This window comes from Notolepis coatsorum (genome assembly GCF_963971535.1).
Source record: "Notolepis coatsorum genome assembly, chromosome: 16".
NCBI lineage: Eukaryota > Metazoa > Chordata > Actinopteri > Aulopiformes > Paralepididae > Notolepis > Notolepis coatsorum.
In genome coordinates this window covers 28,017,250-28,041,093 of record NC_140180.1, presented here as the reverse complement: position 1 = coordinate 28,041,093, position 23,844 = coordinate 28,017,250, and the positions used below count along the sequence as shown (strand labels likewise).

The 23,844-nt window shown below is 41.5% G+C and overlaps 1 protein-coding gene across 1 annotated transcript in view; it reads right to left on the bottom strand.

Moving 5' to 3' along the window:
- fstl5 (follistatin-like 5) overlaps window positions 1–23,844 on the bottom strand; it is a 302,534-nt gene that overhangs the window by 248,799 nt on the left and 29,891 nt on the right. Inside the window, exon 2 of the mRNA XM_084331655.1 lies at window positions 6,556–6,589. Within this exon, the coding sequence (XP_084187781.1) occupies window positions 6,556–6,589 (34 nt within the window). The remainder of the gene's footprint in view (window positions 1–6,555; window positions 6,590–23,844) is intronic.

Sequence of the window (23,844 nt, the reverse complement as noted above, 5' to 3'; positions counted from 1 at the left end):
GGCGCTATATAAATTTAAGATATTATTATTATTACTACCACACTACAAAGGGTTAACACTTTCACCACCACACTACAAAGGGTTAACACTTTCACTACCACACTACAGAAGGTTAACCCTTTCACCACCACACTACAAAGGGTTAACACTTTCACTACCACACTACAGAAGGTTAACCCTTTCACTACCACACTACAGAAGGTTAACCCTTTCACTAGCACACTACAGAACCGTCTGTAAGCAACGTTATCCAACTAGTGGTTGGTCCTAATGTCTAGACATGCAGCACTAGAGAGTATTTTTTTTATTCTCTAGGGTTCCCATAAGGTCTGGGAACAAGCAGAGGGATACAGTTCCCCCTATAAGGAACTTAAGGCTTTGCCTCAGGACAAATGCGTGTTGCGCTCTCAGGACAGCTATTCCAGACATGAAATTCTGAATTGGAAAGAACATATGTATATCTACTACACTGCCAATGGTTAGAAAAGCTGAAGAATAATGCTATTATAAAGGGTCTGCGTTGAGTTATGCTTTACTCAAGGACATGGTGAGAAAAGGGAAAAAAATAAACATTACCAGGAGAACCATTCAAGAAATCTGAATCAAATTGCAGTGTCATATTGCATTTACAGCATTGGATTTTATTGTTTTTGTATGAATATATTTTAAAGTTATAGTCTGTTGAAAAAAGAGTCAGCATACCCTAAAGGGAGGATTGGCATAGCCTGCCCTATTGAGTCGAAGAATAGTGCAAAATATTGTAGAGGACTGTAAGCAAGGATTAACAATAAACTCAAGTTTTAAACTGTGTGAGTCAATATTTGTATTGTTATTACATTGCTTTTACCCTTTTTTTGCAAATTGTATGTCTATCTATACTGATGTGAAGCACTTTGGGCTGCAGTTCTCGTATGAAGGTGCTATACAAACACATTATTATTATTATAATTTATTATATAATATATAACACACAGCACAACTATTAGAACCCCAGTACAAGTGGTATACACAGGATAAATGAGCATTCACTCGCAATGTAAGCTATAGCGCATCTCTGCTCATGAATTCATTGTATAAACACAGACTGGGAAATACACAAATCTATGCATCTTAACAGGAAATACACTTTTGCTTTACAGTTATCTGTATAAAAGCAACACAAGTAGATTATCATCTTAATCATTTGTTTATCCTCTTAAACATCGGACCCTCGTCTGTCGGCTTCGGGCTGCGTTCTTCCCAATCAACTATTACATTGTTGGAAAGTTAAATTTGCCACTGTTCGAATGACACCATACTCGACCTATTGCATGCTTCCAGTCTCGGGTTACAAGACCAAACAACCGATGCGTTTGACCTGGTCCTGAATCGACCAGTCACCTCTGATGGTGAAAATTATTGACAGCCTTTGTAGCCAATGAACTTCTGAAGCCAACGGTATCCCACGCAAGGGCTGATTGCAATGACAAAAGGGGTAGAAGAAGACCATCAAGTTCTTTGTTTTTGTCAGGCGTGGTAGCGGACAGCCATTTTGGATAATCATGCAGAATTATTGCCGGTGCACACATTACAAAAACATGTCTAAAACACTCATTTTTCGTGGGATTGTTATCAACTTTGGACGTGTACTAGATAAGACTTCAGGCTATAGAACCGTTATGTTTTCCAGCTCCTACCTCTCAGCTGGAACTCAAAAACAGACATCTGGCAACAAGTAAACAAAAACGTGAGTAAACTAAACTTTTATTTCAGTGTGTTAAAACCTCTGTAACTCTATTACATTAGTGATTCCTCCTGTTGTGGAAGAAAGTCCAGAATGTTTCCTTTCAAAAGAGACCAGACTCATGCATGTGCTATAAGTGGTTCAAGAATAAATCGCTAATTACTTTGGTTATGCAACCATCAGGCGTGTTATGCAAAACTAGCCCCATTTTTTGCCTGATGGATAAGAGGTTGAGCTAACAGACTAACTTGGACACTCATGTCATCTCACTGTCCAGTGTCCAAATGTAAATACCTTGTAAAATGAAAGTTGAAAGATCTACCCAGATTGAGTTATAATAATAATAAGGGGCTTCCAATCTATCTGCAATATTTAAATTATTTATGATTTTCCTCACCGTCACATTATCAGGTCTGGGAATTATCTGGCCTACCCTGCTTACATAACCCTTTGGTAGTGTGGTAGTGAAAGGGATAAAGTGAATCACGGCAGACAGCTGTAGCCTCCCTTTATGATAATGCACCCTCTACAATTACTGCTTCGACCTTCTGAGGGTGAGAATCCATTTACCAGCCCTTCCAAACACTTAGTGCCAGACATGTTGGGCAGCAGGGCCACCTTTCGGCCGACAGTGACTCTTGTTAAGAAGGGACTGGAGAAGACATTAGAAAGGTGACAGGTTGACAGATGAGATGTTTCTGTCAGACGGCGAGAGAGAGAGAGAGACCCCCCTCCTCCCGTGTTTGTCACAACACTTAACGTTGCCTAGCGCCACATGGGGAGGAGTTGTACGGGTGTGAAGGGAGGCGTTTCACCGCCAAGCAGTTTGTAGTCTCAGCATTGCCAACAAATACGGTGAATGGCTGAAGAGACATGTCACTCACTTTAAACATTCACCTTAACATTCACTTTAGACACTTTTAATCTATTTATTACTAAAAGATATGCACTACATCTCTACCTAGTTTTTGAATTATTTTAGCATTTTGTACTTTAGTTTTGTATATTGTATATTTTATATAGTGTTCTTTTTCCCTTTTTTTACTGTATGAAGCACAATCTCAGGAGGCTCATACAGAACCAAGCATTTCACTGTAATGTACAATGTACCTTATATGTGACAAATAAAACAACTTGAACTAGTTGGAGGACTACTACTGAATCGATACAATAATGCAGTGATTCACTCTATGGTTTATAAAGACTTTACAACACACCACAAAAGCATGATACAGTTTATAGAAAGCTACAGGTGAAGAAATAGTAAGAGGCCTTACAATTCTTAAGCAGCTTGGGAGCTTTCCAGGAAGTGTGCAGACTTCGTTATTTGTTCGTCTGTGTCTGTCCGTTGTACACCTGTTAACCGCTTGGTGTGGGTCATTAAAATAAGGCACCCTACCAAAATCACTATCACTTAAATCACGACACAGTTTAAAACTGTAAACAATTATAGTCCTGATTCTCCTAGATCTATCTGCAGCCTTCGACACAGTCAACCATCAGATCCTCCTCGCGGCCCTCGCAGGAATGGGAGTGGCTGGGTCTGTGCTGACATGGCTGACATCATACCTCAATGACCGCTCCTACCAAGTGTCATGGAGAGGGACCCTGTCGGCCACCCGCCTCCTGCGGACGGGTGTCCCCCAGGGCTCGGTTCTAGGACCCCTTCTCTTCTCCCTCTACACTAAATCACTGGGTAACATTATCACGTCTCATGGCTTCTCCTATCATTGTTATGCCGACGATACTCAACTCTTCCTCTCCTTCCCTCCCTCCCTCAGATATCCACGTCTCTGAGCGGATCTCGGCCTGTCTGTCCGACATCTCTGCCTGGATGACGACCAACCACCTCAAACTGAACCTAAGCAAAACAGAATTGCTTCACTTGCCGGCCAAATCCTCCCCCCTGACAGACCTTTCCATCACAGTCGAGAATGCAGCTGTGACCGCGTCCCCGACCACCAAGAACCTTGGTGTTGTCCTCGACGACCAGTTGAACTTCTCTGCTCACATCGCAGTGACAACCAGAACCTGCAGATTCCTCCTGAGCAACGTCAGAAGGATCCGCCCCTTCCTGACAAAAGAAGCCACCCAACTCCTTGTCCAATCAACAGTCATCTCTCGCCTCGACTACTGCAACGCACTGCTCACTGGCCTCCCGGCCACTGCCACTAAGCCTCTTCAACTCATTCAGAACGCAGCGGCCCGCCTGATCTCAAACCTACCGAAGTCGGCCCATGTCACCCCATTTCTTAGGGACCTGCACTGGCTCCCCATTGCTGCACGAATCCGCTTCAAGGCCCTCGACCTGGCATACCGTGCGGCAAAGGGAACCACTCCCGCCTACCTCCGGTCAATGGTCTCTAACTACACACCCGCAAGACCCCTACGCTCTGCATCTTCTGGCCGCCTCAGACCTACTCCTATCCAAGCTCCGGGAGGGTCATCAAAGAGAAGTCGCCTATTCTCAGTCCTTGCCCCACAATGGTGGAATGAACTACCCACCCCAGTTAGGACAGCCGAAACCCGCCCAATCTTTCGCCGTCGACTAAAGACGCACTTCTTCAACCATTATCTGAATTTTAAAAAAATTAAAAAAAAATCGAACCCTAACTAACCTTACTGTCATGCACTTGTCCTAATAAACTAACCTACACTGTAGCACTCAACACTTTATGAACATTGTTACTCAGCTGATAGAGTTGTGCCCTTCCTGATGACTTGTGTACAGAACTTGTAAGTCGCTTTGGATAAAAGCGTCAGCTAAATGACTAAATGTAAAATGTAAATGTAGTACATGGGGAAAAAGTCACTAGAGTGGGTAAAAACTATAGGAACTCATGACAGAACAACGTAAAAATCCATCAACTTTTGAAGTGAATGCTTAGAATACTAAGAAGTCATTTATTTCCTTTTCCTTTTCTTATGTAATCTACCTCATCCTACTCATCTTGGGTGGATTTATTATACCTTAATACATACTGTACACTAGAGGGAGTTTGCGGTCTTTTCTACTTTTCCAGGCAAAGTTCTGGATGTCAAGACATTACCGGTGTCACAGCCATGATCTTGCTCCCCCTTTCGCAACACTTGGGTACAACGCTTCTCCTACAGATCCAATAAAGTCACGACAAAGACTAGAAGAACGCATCAAGTGAAGTGCAGACCTCCACCAAGGCTTAACAATCTCCCCACTTTGCCGTTACTTTCAGTCACTATTTCACCGGGTGGGTGACAGAAACAATCGCTGGTTGTGCAGTCACATGGTGTGTACTGTTTACACAGCCCAAGGAAACTATAAAAAAAGGAAGGGTCGTCACGTCAAAATACCAGCGTTATAGATCATATAGCTTTACGCTCTGCTCTATTGGAACTATCCCTTTAATCCATTCTAATAATGAAAAAACTTTCACATGTACACACCCACCTGCCTGGCCACACCCACATCCGCTCCTATATAAGCGGGGTCGTGGCCACACAATCAGCTCCTTCCCTACTTTCACCACGAGAAGTTGTGTATACACCACTTTAGTTTAGTGCTAAAAGTAGTTAGTTAGTAAAGGAGCTGCGTTGACATTGTTATTTGTTGATATCTGTTTTTTCTCTCTCACAAATTTTCGAGAAAATAAAGCGATAATGTCTTCACCACCGGAGAGTCTAGAAGATGATGATCATTCTGACCTCCACCGGCGATTCGCATTGGGGCGCGCGTCGCTGAGCAATCCCTGCCGGCATTGTCTCCGGCTCTGCAGCTGGATGCTATGCCTCGAGAGTTACAACAGAGTATAGCAATAGTGCAACAGGGATGTCCTGATCCTAGTTTGTATGCAGGACTTTCTAAGGACAATGAACAAAAGGCATGATAAGTGCAGAGACACATACCATCTTTTTACTTCAGCATGATGTGATCAAGCAGGAAGCCTTTAACTGAAGACCATTGTACCGAATCCACTATGGGCTTGAATGGCTTGAAAAATGAATGGTTGGTGTTAACAATGCAAAAAGCATTCTTCATAACACACACCACTCTTCAAGTGTAGCTGAATATAGTGTGTTATAAGAAATCACGTAAACTTTGCCATGAATGTTAACGTCATATCTTGAGTTATCAAAAAGCTTTTTCCATACAGTTTCAAGCCTCTGCTGACATTTTCTCATAATGAAGGTGAAAGCAGTTTTTCGAGTGCCATGTTTCTACCTCCATTTCCATTCACACATTTTTCCTATTCTACAGTGTATTTGATGCTCAGATAATGTGCCACTTAAAAGTTTTGCACAGCTTAATTTAGTTTTACTATTATTGAAGGTAAATTAGTTTGAATATGGCCACCAGTGATGTCATCTGGGACATTGAATCATTGTCTTGTGTTAATTACAGCTCAATGGAATGATAAGGTACTGTAGCAGTCCCTATACTGTAAGACAAAGCATTACTATTTTTCATCTACATAATTTCATGGAGCTGTAATTAACAAGTAATTAACATAATGCATGTAATTAACACAATAATGCAATGTCCCTGATGATCACTGGTGGCCATATTCAAACTAATTTACTCTCAATAACTGGAGAACTAAATGAATGTGTGCACAACTGTTTAGAGTTTTTGTGTTAGATTAAATCAGCATTGTTTTTTGGGGGGAAATGCCACTTTAAAACAAAACCAGGTTTTCCAACTTCTGCACAGGGTGGCAAATGTGTTAAAAAAAGATCCGAAGATAGAGCATCATGAAATAACATGTCTTTGAAGTTGTACACTAAACAAACTACATTAGGTTTAGCTCTATCGCATTGCACTGGGTAAATAATAAAAAGAAATAATGGCAACATACCCTTCATCCTGAGGCTTGCAGGGATCCCATCCTGCTGGAACAAAACCAGAAACAGTGGATAAGATATCAGAGTTATGAATACACCATCTGTAATAACACTGTCAGCCCATAACACAGAAAACTATTTCTCTCTTCATAAGTGAAATGCTTTTTCGCTCTTGTGAACCCTTATGTCAGTTAGCCGCAACAGCATCCTAGCTTGCTAGCGCTAGCCAGCTGGGACGCTATTGCTAGGGTTGCCACCCGTCCCGTAAAATACAGAATTGTCCCGTAATTGGAAACTAAAAGACGCGTTCCGTATTGAACTGATACGGGTCGCACTTTGTCCCGTATTTTAAGGTTGCCAGTATTGTGAGAGAAATGAGCCAGCAGACCTACAAAAACAAGCCAAAAATAAGCAAAATTGTGACCAAAAGTTGCAGAAAATAAACAGACTTGGCAACTCTGGTATGATGGGCATGCGCTCAGCAGCTCACAACCAATGAGAATTCGCGCTTTCATGTTGCTAAAATACATTCTGTGCGGTTGTGCCAATCCTCAAGTTACTTCTGCTCAGCTCAGTCACTGCATCACAGGGCTGTTTGAAAATGTCTACAGCAGACACTCCCCTCCTAAAAAGACAAAACGCCTCCAGAAGTACAGACCTGAGTGGGAACTGGCAAACCCCTGGCTTGATAGCATCAGTGGAGATGCTTATAAAGCAAACTGCAAAGTATGTAGGTGTCTTTCAATCAATCAATAAATCTGTTTTCTGTGGCGCATGGTGGACTGACTGACATCAGACAGCATGCCTCAGGAGAACAAAAATATTCCCGAAATATAAGAACTCAAAGGACCCAAGCACAGGTTTCACAGTTCTTCATGACTGAAACATCTCCTGAGATTGAGTCGGTATGGGATATTACATCTTATTTGGTTGTGTTTTTAACTAGATGTCAGTATTTCTATTTACCTGCCCTGGCAGCCAGGAGCCTACATATTGGCTGCTGATGTGGGCATAGTCTAGGCTATTTCAGTTGACTAATATGGTTGATTGTTCATTAATGTTGAGTTTTTAAAGTCTAATAAATAAACATGTATTTATATTAATCAATATAATTAAATAGTGTGCCCATTTAAACTCATATGTTGTTATGCTCATCTGGAAAACGGAATTATTCATAAAGGATTAACAGTTAATACATACATAAATAATAGAATTCATAAATACAAAAATACTTAAATAAATAGTGTTCAGACAACAATATAAAAGTCATACTGTTCAATTTCATTTCATTTCAATTTGATCATCCCACTCCTCCCCTCTAAGTTACTGCAGCTGAGGTGATACAGGTATACCACACGGTTAAACACAACCTCAGCTACAACAGTGCTGACTGTTTTCTATGCATTTCAGGAGTTTGGGGGGCTGGCTCCCCAAAATAATTAAATAACATAACCCTAACACCGAAATAAAGTTAAAAATAAAAGTGTTACAAAATCCGCCCATTTTCACCCAAAAAACGCCCAAATTCTTGCGCACGCTTCGCACACGCTCGATGAAAGGTGTCCTTTATTTCTATTAGTGGAAGGTGGCAACCCTAGCTATTGCAGCTATATTTCTGTTATAGTTTGTGTTGTCGAGGACCCAATTGCTGAACAGAACGAGGAGAGAATAGGCAGAACGAGACGTGGAGCCAGGGGTGAAGTCAAAATATAGAGCTTTACTGAAGTGCAGCAACAAAACAGGCACAAACAAAGAATCTCTCAAAACAGAGCACAGCAAATGCTGGCAGAGAGCAGGTACAAAAAGGCACAACAAAAACCTCTGCAAAAGCAGGCAGGGAAAAAGGGTACAAAGTAATCTACAAATTAAACACTAACAAAACGAGACGAACTGTACACAAAAAACAAAGAAGGTAACACAAACTGAAAACTAGACTTACTGAGAAACAAAAGGTCAAGGAACACGAACGGGAGCCAGGAACACAAGGGCAAGATGAATAGCAAAGCATGTATCATGAAACATGTAGCAAGCAGCAGTAGCAAACAATGAACCGACACAGGGAAGGGGGCAGACAAGACAGATATACACAGACTAATTGACACATGATGGTTTAAGTTTAAGTTTACGTTTATTTGGATCCCCATTAGCCACAGCAGTGCTGGGGCTATTCTTCCTGGGGTCCATAACACATAAAATACAGTTACAGACTTATACACTCACAACATTTACATGTCATACAGACAATTAAAACAACAATAAAAACCCTAATCAAATTCATAATACAATATAACAATATATACGCCTTATGAATTCATAATACAATACAATAATTCCTACTCATAATTCATTCATAATACAATACAGCATAATATACTATTTAGCTTTTACATACATTATCTATGTTCATATCAGCCAATTATACAATATTTTTATAATATATCCCTATCAGACACATGCCTTTTCATCCATATATACCTATCCCTTTATCAGACACATACATTTTCATTTACGTACACACAATCTATTAGGGAATGTCAATTTCTTTGGTTGAAAATGTTGTTTTACCACGATTTTGAAACGACATTTACTAATCTCCTGCTTAACATGTCTGGGAAGAGAGTTCCATTCAAGTTCAAGTTCAAGTTTCTTTTATTGCCACACGGCCATACCACGGAACATGACAGTTCGCTTTATTGCATTCGACCTCACTTTTGGAAGTGTAAAACCTCGTGCAGAAGCATGTCTGGTGGAATGGTTGTGTCTGTCAAGACTTATAGATAAATTGTTATATAAAATTGAGGGGATCTTTGTAACAAGAATATTCCTAGTGAATACAAGGAGTGAGCAGAGTAATTTATGTTTGACAAGTAACCAAGTTAAACAACTGTGCATCGCTGCAACATTAGTTCTGTACTCACAGCGAAGCGCTATACGTGCTGCTTTGTTTTGTACCATTTGTAATTTTTTCAGTTTATTCGTCGTTACATTCGACCATACTGCAGGACAATAGTCAAGATTTGACAAAACCAGAGCTTGAATTACCTGTTTGATAGAATTTAGTGGTAACAAATGAGCACATCTTTTAACAACAGAAATCCCTCTTCCCATTTTCACTACTATATTGTTTATATGGTGTGACCATGACAATTTACTGTCTAATGTTACCCCTAGGAGTTTAGTCTCCTGGACTTGATTAATTACCACATCACTTATCAAAAGTTTCAAGACTGGGTTCGTTCTTAGAGTATGGTTTGAACCGAAAATTATGCTACTTGTCTTTGATATGTTTAGAACTAGTTTGTTATTCTTTATCCATTCCATCACTGATTGCAACAATGCCTTTAGGACCTTATTTAATTCATTGGCTGTTGAGGCTGATGTGTAAATCGTTGAATCATCCGCATACTAGGGCTGGGCGATATGACGATATTATATAAATATCGGGTACAGTTCATTAACGATACACTTTTTTAACGTATCGTGGATATCGTGATGTTTTGCCCAAGAGGATTGTGTCGCGTCAATCTGGTCCACCCCGTTCAAACAACGCCGCTCCCACACACACACTGCATCAAAGTTAGTACTTATGATTAACAAAGGCATTCGTTTTGTGGCATCAACATTATATAGTTACACGTTATATAGTTACACATCAGCGTATTTACCCAAACATAGCAACGTCCGATGACTACATAGATAGCAAGCGTTACTGTTCATATCTCAGTCCGTGCCGAGTTGTGCGTGCCCATTCTGCGGTCTGTTAATAAAGTTTTCAATCAGACAGATGTATGGAAAGGCTTTTATTATAACATTTGTTGCAGTAAAATCATTATGCCTCGTTGTCATGCTGCGGTGCGCTAGTAATCACTCGTCGGCTGCGGTGAGCTGTTGTTGTTGTCGTTGAGCTGAGCTCTCGTTAAAATCAAGGAGGGCATTCAGGAAGTAAAAAAAGAATAGCGCTGCTTGCCGATTGGTGCTAAGAACAGCAGGGCGGGTACAAGCGGTGTGACGTAATTGGCAGACTCGACTGTCAATCAAAATTATTCCGTTTCCGGCTGAATGATTGAATGAATGAACGTTATTAACGATTGCAGAATGGGTACAATACAGTACAGCTCAATACAACAACAGTGGACTGACTGGAGGATGAAGACCAGAAAAAGACTTTCGGCTTTTTTACATAAGGGTCCTCCATTTTCAATTCATCAAAACATTTAGAGACATACAAATATACAGTAGTTTCATAAAAATGCTAAAATCCTATTGATTGATTGATTGATTTAAAACTTTATTAACATTGCAGAATGGGTACAGTACAGCTCAATACATACAATTGTTAAGGGGATGCAGACCAGCGAAAGACTTTCGTCTTGTTTACATCAGGGTCCCCCATTTTCAATTCATCATATTTCATATCTAAATTATATAATATCTCATTGCTAAATATATGCAATATATAATCTAATAATCCAATAATCTAAATCTAATATATAATATAAAAATGCTAAATGCATGGGTATTTTATTTTGTCTTTAATGTTAGCTTGCAAACTCAAATACTGTCTTGGTAAGCCTCATAATGAATTGTTTGGGGAAAAAAAGAAAAACATCGTGATGCGTATCGTGTATCGCCGAAAGGTCAGAAAATATCGTGATATCATATTTAGGCCATATCGCCCAGCCCTACCGCATACATAGAAATATAGGACTTATTTAGGACAAGAGGCATGTCATTTGTAAATATGGTGTAGAGCAAAGGCCCAAGGCAACTTCCTTGGGGTACTCCACACCTTACCATTTTAACTTCTGAGTAACTCCCATTAAAAAAAACTATTTGTTTCCGGTTTGCTAAATAAGTTTGCATCCAAGATAGTGCAGATGAGGAGAAACCGTAACATTCAAGTTTTTTAAGTAAGAATATGTGATCTGTGATGTCGAATGCTGCAGTAAAATCAAGCAAGACAGCTCCAACCATTTTCTTTTTATCTATCTCTTTCAGCCAATCATCCGTAATTTGGGTTAAAGCAGTCGCTGTTGAATGTCCTTCACGATATGCATGTTGAAAATCAGTGGTCAATGTGTTAAAAGAAAAGTAGCATTTAATGATTGGGAACGAGACGCACCTGGGAAGGGACAGACTGAACAAATTAGGGTAAAAGACTAAATAACAATACCAGACCAAACACAGACTGGGGACAACATTAAAAGACAGAATAACACTTAACAAAAGCACGGGAGCACAGAGGGTAACAGATATACAGGGAGAAAACACAGAAATACTGACACTTTAACAATACATAAATGGAGGAGGAGCGATGGCAGCATCTGTCCAGTAGGTGGCAAAGGTGGGGGCGAGTGAGGTGCAGGGGAAAGTCCGTGCAAAGGTGGGGGCGAGTGAGGAGCAGGGGAAAGTATGTGCAAAGGTGGGGGCGAGTGAGGAGCAGGGGAAAGTCCGTGCAAAGGTGGGGGCGAGTGAGGAGCAGGGGAAAGTATGTGCAAAGGTGGGGGCGAGTGAAGAGCAGGGGAAAACCTCAGAACAGGTGGACCTTTACAATTTCAGTGTTATTAATTGATTTGTTTGTTTGTTTGCTTGCACATTCATTAACATTCTCGTAAATGTGCCGGTTTTAGCCAGTTGGTTAATTCTCAACTGCAGACCCTGCAGTTAATCCTAAACCATTAAACGTGAAGTAAAAGACAATAAAAGACACATGTGGCGCAGGAAGACACTGTTGCAATAACAGTATTAACCATAACAACATTCAGTATTCAGGACACAAAGCCATGCAAAGTGTCATGCAGCAGCATGCATGACACTGATAACAATAATATTAGTAATAACATTCCATGCATGAAATGCCATTCAAACTAAGCAACATGAAGCAGCTTGACACTGGTGCAATAACGTAAATAATAACAACATTCAATACACGAAGGTCATGTAAAGCAACCACACTGACATTATTCATGTAGCACGAGTAGCCTACTTATTACAGCATTTGAGGGCAGTTCATAGTTAATCTTTGGTGAAATGTTTTCCATTGGACTGAGCTCAGATTTCACTACATTTCTGTCTGAGGATTTGATCATGAAAATCGGTCTGTCTGTGACAATTTGTGGCATGTGTATTACAGTCAGTGATGTACCTGAACACATTCAATGAACGATCGTTCATGAACGCGTTCGTATTTTGGGCGAACGTGAACTGAACGTACTGTATATCCGCTAAATGAGCGTAATTGAGAACGCGTTCATTCTCAGCGCTGTGTAACGGAGTTAAAAAGTGCGTTCATTCTCAGCACTCTATTATGACGGCGTTCAAAGATGTGCCAGATTTCATATGCATTTCAGCCGAAACCCCATTTAAAACACACTGTAAACAGGCTCAAAATTATGTGGAAAACCACCCGATCTGGCAACCAGCCTGTCACCCCCTGGCTACGTCATCAGACTCCTCCTCACAACAAGCAGTGGACCACTTGAATCTGCGAGCAGAAGCTGAGAGCTGCAGCAGCACTCGCTCAGAGTCAGACTCTACCTCTAGACGTCGGCGTATGAGCATTTAAAAGAGTTTAACGTTAACCCTTTACAATTCAAACTATTTGATAAACTTCTACTTTCAGCCCGGAAATGCATTCTGATAAACTGGATTAAGGATAAGCCTCCATTTTTACAAATGTGGTATAGAGAGATCTTCGGTGTGCTACCCCATGAAAGACTATGTGCAATGCATAGAGGCAACAACGCTTCCTTTCAGGAGGTGTGGGCCCCACTATTAGACTATTTTCCTGCTGAAATGTTTCGGATCCTTCTAAAGGCCCAGTGCCCCATTGTATGGACAGACCTAGGATAGAAAAAAATAAATATATGTATGTCTACATGTGAATGGGCTTGAGGCAAGTGCAATACTGTACAGTGCCTGTCTTGGTTTGCTTTCCTTTTTGCTTGTTTTTCTTTTTGTTTTGTTTTTGCTTGCTTATGGTGTGGATGATGGCATAGAGATGAACTAGAGAACCCCCCCCCCCCCCCCTTGTCCCAATGTGTGTTTTTGTAATGTAAGTAACTGTACGTGAAAAATCTATATAAAAAAATAAAATATCTAAAAAGAACTAAAAAGAACTAAATTCGTTAATTTTTGAAACCATGAACGTTAGGTTATGACTATAACCAAGTTCTGTTAACACTAGTGGACGCTCAGCGTCTCATTGCATATATCTCGCTTCAGCATATATACACTGAATAAATTTCAAAATGTACCTTTAAATGCCAGCATTCATCTGGCCACACCCCCATCCGCTTACATATATAAGCAGGGGTGGTGCCACACACTCATCTCCTTCCCAACAAATTTCACCACAATAAAAAATCAAGGGCCGCAGCGGTGTCTAGACGCTGAGCGTCCACTAGTGTTAACAGAACTTGGTTATAGTCATAACCTAACGTTCTGTATCACACTAGCTCCCGCTCAGCGTCTCATTGCATAATAGGAGCTGAGCGGGAGCTAGAAGCTCGACAAATACATCCCGCTGAAGGCCCCCCACAACCATCAGAACAGGGAGGGCCGAGCCCCCCCGACCCCCCCTAATGGAGGGCACCCCCCATATTAGAGGTTTCCCGGGAGGGCGACGGACCCGACCGTGCGAAGAGGCACTCAAGCAACTTAACGCACAGGGTGAGCAGACCGTGGCTTGACCCCACGACTACACACACGCACAACCCGCATGCCACCCGGGAACGAACGGAGGAAACAACCTCGTTACTGCCCCCAGAATCACGGGGTCAAGGGCAAACCCAACCCCGTGGCAAGGCCGTAGCAGCGGAGCGCGAAGGAAGACCCAGACCCACCAAAGGGACTGGACCCCCTGGAACGGGGGCCCGGAGAAGTCCATGATGCCAGCATCAAGACCCCACCAGGTGGGCACTTAGTGACCCCGCCCCCCACAGAACCAGCCCTAAGCACACCGCACTTGGTATTCCCAGGAGGTCTCCCAACCAAGTACTAACCAGGACCGAACCTGCATAGCGGCCGAGATCTGACGAGATCGGGCGTGTACAGGTTGGCATGGCCGTAAGCCATTACGGTAGTGCAGAGTACAATATGTACCCAACAAGGGTCTCCATAGCGCCTAACCCTGTGACACCCGGACCGACCTGGCATTTTTCCCCCCGAAAAAAGCACAAGTCCCTCAGGGTACCAGAACAGCAGATCTGCATCCCTGGCGGACAACGGGTTAACTGACCTGGACCAGCGTGACCAGGCCAGTCCCGTGTCCTAATCACGCCGACCTGCCCACTCCAGGAGAGGGGGTAGGTATGCGTGTCGATCTAAAACATGAAAAGAGGGCGCCACCCAGACGGTCCTCATTTAGACCGTGCTCAGTGGCCCACCCCAAGGGCGTGAGACCCCTCTACCTATGTTCAGATCTATTCCGTTAGCATACCCCAGATATGAACGAGAATTCATCGAGACAACCTAGTAAACTGGCGCTCGGAAGAGACAAAACTCCAACCCAGTTGCCCTATAAAAACGCTGTTTTAACAAGCAACCAAGGCGCACTTAGCCCCTGTGTGACCCTGAACAGAACACACCGAGCCAGCACTATGTATGCGTCGAGACCCAACACAACAATGGATAGTCTATCAAGACACCAAACATTGTTCCTCCAAGTCGCCTGGGAGAACAACACGGAGCCGTCGTGCTTCATGTACCTTCCTCTTTTTATTCAAAAAAAAAAGAACACAGACTGACATGAATCCCTCGTGACGCAGGCTGAGGGTAAAAATGTTTTACATCTTTACATCCCACCACCCTCCCATAGGGAGGAGACGGAAATCCCCAGAGATACTTCCCACGCGAGCTGTATAGATTGAAAAGAATATATTGCAACATTGAGCTATGTAATATTTGGATTAGGGCTCTCCGAGGAGGAGGCACTGAACCAATACACTCAATAATCGAATTGAATCGAATACACACACAATAGAGCAGAACTCCTTTTCGAAGTTCTACTCATCTTGACAATCTGAGGAGGAGGCTCCGAACTCTGAGGAGGCTCCCTCACAGGGAAGGAGAGTCCTAACTCACAGACGGCCCGAGTAGGAGCTTCGTGAGGAGGAGCCCTGACCACTCCCTGAAACAGATCCATCATATGGACCTGAACAGCACACGGAAGTCTTACCAACAGAGACGCGCACAGTGACGTACTATATGGCAGGGGGATTTCTGCGGTGCCCACGCCCAATATTCCAGGGCGTGGGACCAGGAAACTCCCCCCCCCCCCCCCCCCCCCCCTCTTACCCTGTAACGTGCCGAACAGCAACGTGACAGGAACCTTGAAGGACAGGTTTTAACCCCTGACCAATCAGAAAAGGGGAGGAAAGGATTACCAGTACACCCCTTTACGACCCCACACCCATGATACGATGTAATGACAAAAAAGAGTATGACACAGTCATAGTCAGCTACATGAAGCGTCTAACAGCTTCACACAGCTCATGTGCCAACCTGCTATCTGATTTTTACTAAGGAAAAAACACAGAATAGAGAGGGCCCCCTTAAGAGCCCCGGTACCAGACTTACACATGTGCTTCTGTGGCCAACCCAACCCAGTTGTAGATCACAAGATACACACAACCCTTTACCACCACAAAAAATGGCAATACACTCTACAGAGGAACGCCGTTTTTCCATAATGAGAGAATACACAATTCTCGATTAGTATCGGCCACAGGCCTTGCTAAGCACACATGAAAAGTGACCAAACAATCTTTTCTTTTAGGAAAATACAGTTCCTCAAGCAGTTTTAGCACAACCCCAGCAATCAAGCTAAGGGTTACATCGTATCCCACCACACAGTGACACAATATATTGTAACAACATGTCTGAGAGGAGGGTGAGGAAGTCCCCAGGGAACCGGGGGGAAAACACCCCTCCTACCTTACCCTTAATACGGCCAGTTGAACAGGTAAACCTGTTAATATGTGAACACACTGTTCATTGTCATTACAGGCTGAGAAAGAATTCATTCTTCACTCATATGTCACTAAGCATAGCTTTATAGGTTAGTTTAACCCCCTTAGTTGTGAGTACACGGTACATGAACACACATGATGTTTCTCAACACAACAAACCAGATAATTTTCACATCTGTAACAAACAACCCGATTTGCATGGAGAAGCTAATACCAGTGACAAGACAATTCACACATAACTCGCGTCGTATCCTAAATGTAGTGCAGCAACACTCGTTTTGGAAAACATCGTTATTTACAAAACATTTAGAAGGGAAAGAAAGAAGAAGTGTTCAAGGTCTGGTCAGGACCTTTCCTACCGTGAGCGCAGATCAAGCGAACTGCAATCTCTAACAAGGCACCGATAGTAAACACAGCATCTGTGTTGACGACACGAGCAGCGTCGCTGCTCCATCCCACCGCTACGGTTCTCCTTGTTGACGCAGTCCTCGCCGGCCGGCTCCAGGTAGGTTCGACTAACATCCTCTGTCAAAAATGACGTCGTAGTCAGAGTGTTTCAAGGCATGTTATAGTCATAGCAATGTTCCACAGTGTAGCATCAAGCTAACAGCCGCTCTCGGCCGATAGCAGCAAGCTAATGTTTCCTAGCCTAGTGACACAACGGGCTAGCGCCGCAGCTAACAGCTGAGTGGCTAACAGGTAGGCCACAACTAGCACGCAAGCTAAGCAGCTATCACCTGAACTTGTACACAACGATATAACAAGCCACACTCAGACAGGCCGCCGTTCTGAAACCCTCCTCGCCTTTTAAGAGAGAAGAGAAACGAGATGTCAACACAGTTTACAACAGTGATTTTACCATACATCCGGCGGAGCCAGCACAAGTCCCATCTGGGCTGTAGCCGACTTGAACATGGATCTTCCGATAACGAACATCCATGCCCACATTTCCTCGTTTAGGGTATACTCTCATTTGCATATGACAGATGGGGCCTATACGGTGACAGAGAAGTATCCACTCGTCCAGAGAATCCTGGGATCACCAGTTACTGGTCGTGGCCCACTAGTTGACTATAATGGGCTTCAAACCAAGATCCTCCGCCGTCGCCTAAAAAGGCTGAACAAAGGACCCTAATCTGGGGCCGGTTTTCGTAAACATTGTCAGCTAGCCCCCATAGCACTAACAGACAAGTGGTGCTCGCAAGCAAACATTACTCACCAAACCTGGAACCCACCGCTTCTCACAACAGCGGTGCGTCCTACAGTCCAGCTGTGTTGCTGGAGAGTTTTACCCCATCCAGCCGCAGCAAGGAGGATTGCAGTTGGGAGGCATGTCAGCGGCGTGAACTCCTAATACGAAAAAAAACGGTGGAGGTGTAGAATGATCATCATCTTCCAGACACTCCAGTAACGAAGACAATATCGCCGTATTTTCTCAAAAATAGTGAGAGAGAAAATAAAGATATGATGTCAACGTATCTCTTGTTTTCCAACTTTCTTCTACTAACAACCTCGTCAAGTGGGGATCTCCGAAGGCACTTCCTTGTGGTGAAAGCGAAGAAGGAGGCGAGTAGGTGGCCACACACCTGCTTATGAGGGTAAGCTGATAGGGGTGTGGTCAGACGAATATTGGGATGTAAAGGTACATTGTGGAATTTTTATTCAGTGCGCGTGCACAAGCGAGGTGCAGTGCGGAAGTGACGCAGAGCGAGATCCATTACGGTACAGAACTAACCTGTCTGTGGTAGGTGTATTACAGTTGATGGTGTACTGGTAGTTGACATTAACTAACCTGTCTGTGGCAGGTGTATTACAGTTGATGGTGTACTGGTAGTTGTCATTACCTTCTGTCACAAGGCAATAGCTTGTTCCTAAATCAGTCATGGATGTGCCATTAGACACAGTTCCTCACAGTTTGAGAGGAATCCCAGTAAAAATAAAGTCATTGTGCTCTTTAGGAAACTAATTTTGAAGGAGCCTGTGCCATATTAGTTCCCTCTAAATCATGTCTATTTAGACCACAGTGGTGCTATATGGCCATTATGGCTATAAAAGGGCTATTCGCAACAGACCATGAATAGGAATGAAAGAGGTATAAATATTGGATTATTTCACATTAAGTCTTTGTAGCTCGCTGTGTGTGCACATTCCCAAAGCAGTTATTATTTGTAACATCTCTTAAAATCTTTGGATTATGCAACTGGCTAATCATTTCTGTTCTGCATGCACTGGAAACTAGCACATGAGTCAATGTTTAGAGCATTTTAGATAGCAGTCTAGAGTTGCCCAAAACAAAGTACCAGTATTGATTGTCAGGGCAATCGAGGGCTGGCCAAAACTATATGGATATTAAAATATTTGTTTGTTGGGCTGACGTCCAGATACCAACTTTATAATTAATCTTCATGAATCCAACTTTTAACCTTGGTCTCAATGTTTTCTGCCATACATAACCATCTAACAGAGATAATAATATTCATGTTGCACATGCGGGTCATCATCTGGATCGTGACATTATCTTTTTATGATGTTATATACTGTCTTGTATATATTGTCACAATAACATCGGCACCACCATTATAATAATAATAATAATAATAATAATAATAATAATAATAATAATAATAATAATAATAATAATAATAATAATAATAATAATAATAATAATAATAATAATAATAATAATAATAATAATAATAATAATAATAATAATAATAATAATAGCAACAATAATTATGTTCAAGTTCAAGTTTCAAGTTTCTTTATTAGTTGTCATACAGAAATACAGAATACTTTTGCATGAAATGCTTCTTTCTGTTTTGCTCCTGAGAGTGTGCTAGATAAAATAACAAGATAGTGTAAAATAGTATAAGTATAAAATAGAAAGTCAAGTACGTAAACAAGTGTAAACAAAACAAAAATGTTCAATATACATATATACAGTATATGTACAGTCTATACTTCTGTACAGTCTATACAGTCAGCTACTATACAGTACAGGGTAGAATGGTGAGGTATGGCTTAGCTTGTGGTGCCACCTTGTGGTGGTGAGGTGCAATGAGGTGCATGGGATTGATGCCAATAAATATAAAGTGTGTGTTAGTGTGTAAAGTGGGTAAAGTGGGTGCTACAATGTGTTGTTTATTTAAAGTGTGTGTGCGTGTGGATGTGTGTGTTGTGGGGTGTATTTGATGTTCTGTTATTGTTCATTGAGCATCCTGATGGCCTGGGGATAGAAGCTCCTTCTGAGTCTCTCTGTGTTTGCCATGAGACTCCGGTATTGCTTGCCTGACCGCAGCAGTTCAAAGAGGCAGTTGTTAGGGTGGCTGGGGTCTTTGATTATTCTTTAAGCCTTACCCATACAGCGCTTGTTGTAAATGTGGGAAGCCCCCCTCCAATTGTGCTGTTGTTGTTGTTGTTGTTGTTGTTGTTGTTGTTGTTGTTGTTGTTGTTGTTGTTGTTGTTGTTATGATAATTAAGCTTAGCACCATCATATACAAATTACTTTCCCTGCTATTTCACACCCGATGCTCAGTGTTTAAGGCAGCGGTCAGACACAACAGCTCAAAACATTGACACTGATATTTTCAGCCATTATTCATCCAGCAACACTGCCAGCTCATTCCATGTTTTTCTGTGTCAAAACCAAGCAGGCCAGATGCTACATTAATTCTGTATTCCACGCTGACAAAAAGGCTTGGCTCTAATCCCTACAGATGAATTATGACAGCATGACCATTAGTAATGTAAACAGACAGGGGGACCGGCAAGGCCCCCGCGGTTTTTTGTCAACCCCACTGCCTTGGAAGACCAAGTGATGTCATTGTTCAGATGGACGACAGGGAGGGCAATTAGGCTTTTTCATCATTCTGTTTTACAGAAATATTGTAGCGACCCTGGTATCGGGGGTCATTGGTCAGCCGGGCTGTCACTCTGCTCTCTACCAACTCCGGGGCTTGCAGGTGACGCTGGTGTTCACGCAGACCCGTGGGTTGGTGGAGGGGATGGGGGCAAGGGCTGACCCACAGAGGTAATGAGGTTGTCTGGTACACTACTACAGAGGTGAAGCACCCGAGATATTGTACTGTGACAAGTTTTGTGATAATAAACCGGTGACATTTGAAATGGCAACGCTTTATCGGTGAGTCATCATTAGTAGACATATCATATATTATAATATTATATTATAAAGAAGGAATGAAGAGAACTCCCTAAAGAGGCAGAACCTAGTGTTGAATAGTTTTCTCTCCACTCCCACTACAGGTAGGCCAATTTCAAATTACAACAGTTCTCTTTTGCATACAGAGCACGGCATTCCCACTACATTTTTGCAAAGAAAGACATTTCCCACGGTTCCCTCAGTCAAGCATGGATTTGGCATTTTACACCACACACACACACACACACACACACACACACACACACACACACACACACACACACAACACACACACACACACACACACACACACACACACACACACACACACACACACACACACACACACACACACACACACACACACACACACACACACACACACACACACATACACACACACACAGGGGCCTCTGGAGACTTGACTTTACAACTGGCAAGTCTAGTAAACCAACTAATGATTACAGGTAAGCTAATAATATCTGAGGGAATTGCTTTTCAGTGCTTTTAATATTCCATCCGTGACTGTATCTTTAGAGCCCCAGGCTAGCATGCCACGAGGAAGAAGTAGCAACAATTAGCATTAGCTAACTTTTCTATGCATCGTGCAAAAAACTATGGTAAAGTTATCTCCCACAATTGAATCAGGGGCACAGAAAAGATGTATTGATACATTTTGAGTCACACAGTTTAAGTTAAAAAATAATTATAATTTAAATATATTTTCTATCAGGGAGATTGGAGACAATAGTTTTGATAATGCACGATGCCGACATTAGTATTAGTGTATAGGTGTTTACTCACTGCTCATTAGTGTATATTAATGCATTCTGTTTTATTTTATATTTTAATATTTCTACAGTAACTTGATTCGATTAGTCTAGATTCATTGTAATTATTATGATAATTAGCTTATCTCTTTTTACTACACGTACACTTTTTTATTTTTATTTTTTTATTGAATAAACATATTTATCCAGTTAACTTGTCATGATGATGGTAAGGTTGATATATTCTGCATTTTGCATAGTGATATGTCAGAGAAATAAAAATTAAGAGAAAGACAGCTGATATAGCATCCTTCTTCGATAAGAGTAGCAAGAAGACGGCAGATGAGGCACAGGAGAGTGACAGGGTGAGATGGAGAAAGAACAGACAGACTCAGAGAGAGAGAGAGAGAGAGAGAGAGAGAGAGGAGAGAGAGAGAGAGAGAGAGAGAGAGAGAGAGAGAGAGAGAGAGAGAGAGAGAGAGAGAGAGAGAGAGAGAGAGAGAGAGCCCCCAGTGAGCATTGGCTCAAGTGGACCTCCAGGTAGACCAACTCTCGACTCTCACACATACTGTACGCTTGGTGACTCCAGTGTTGTTACCTTCTCACTAGTTATTCTGTCAATATTTTAAACAGATACTGTAGGATTATAAAACCTTTTGGAAAACAGTTTCTGTATGTACGTGTTTCCCAAAGATCTCAACAAGCACAACAGACTGAGCAAGAGAGAGGAGCCTTAAATGCAGGGGTTCCCAAACTGTTTCAGCTCGAGACCCAAAAGAGAAATTTGGTGTTTCCCCGGGACCCAAACTTACAAAATACATCATGAATTGCCGTAACATACATTTATAAACTACTGATAAAGAACACAACAAACCATGAATTTCAAATGTATATGAAATGTATTTATTTAATTATAAAAGTACATCACAGCAATAATCAGAGTGTAATGTTAAGTTGCTCACCACCTCATAACCTATGTACATACAATTTTGTAACACTTTTATATGAACAAACATGTTCTACTCTCTTTTCTGTTTCTCGCCCCTTTTTCAACTCTCCATTTCTTACCCCCTCCGCCGTCCCTCAACCTTAGACCCCAACATTGAGCAGCATTCTGATTAATTTGTACTGACTTAATTAAAAATTCTACTGACCTGACATCATGCTAGAAGGGGTATAATATTTCATCTATGGCACAATGAAATCTAATGAGAGGTATGTGGCTGGTTGAAGTTTTCTCTTATTAGATTAATTTTGTTAATTTGTTTGTATCTATTGACAGCACTAATATATTATATATATATATATATATATATATATATATATATATATATATATATATATATATATATATATATATATATATATATATATATACAGTCACACACATACTGTATCTTTAAATAAATGTTATGTTTATTTAAAAAATATGTTTTACAAATTAACTAAAAAGGTACACATCTATATATTTAAATACAAAATAAATAAAGATATTGTATTTTACAAAATAACAAGTATAAAACAAGGGTAAACAAACCACTGACGGCCAATCACATATATATATATGTTTTTAACTTGTTTTTTCTTTTATTCGATTTTAATATCCTATTCAATGTCACAGAGCTGTATTTTGGCTGCAAAAGGCATATTGGGACTCCGAAAGTGCAGTACCAGCCAGATCCTGGTATTGGCGCTGTCTCGAGAATGCAGTAATCCTTGTTGCAGACTTGGTGTCACATATTTTAGGCTCCAGGCAGACTTTTCTGTTAGCCTGAAGCGAGGGCTTCACCAGATCGCATGGAATACTTTTTGGGACGCCAAATTCATTATGCAGTAAAGGAATATGGCATCAGCCAATAGACATATGATCTAGCAGATGGCGATCAAATAACTGGAAAATTCTTTTTGGAATCCAACCGGCCACAGGTAAGAGCAATTTGACGTCAATTTCAGCTTGATCGTGCAAGGATTTCATAGCCATCCCCCTGCTCAGCCTATGTTGTGGTAATAATGAATGCCGTTATTGGCAATCAATAATCAGAAACTACTCCCCCCCCCCCCTTTCATGCATTCATGATGGAACATAATACCGATCATATGCATTTGGATTTTTAACTCTAGCTTGTGTAGGGACGAAACGCCAATCGGTTTAACGTTATTAGCTTAGCGCCTTATAAATAGCTTTGCAGGAATTATCCCAGATCATTCCGATATACACTCATATTCACCACGGTATAAAACGGGAAAGTATTGATGACATTTTTTTTCTTTATGGCATATTGAACGGAAGGTTCATACTGTCAATGACAATGACATTGGATCCATAGCTATAATATAAAATATAGATTTAGCTCTACAAACAATGTGACGCACAGTGAACATTTGTAATGGAAAGTGGCCTTC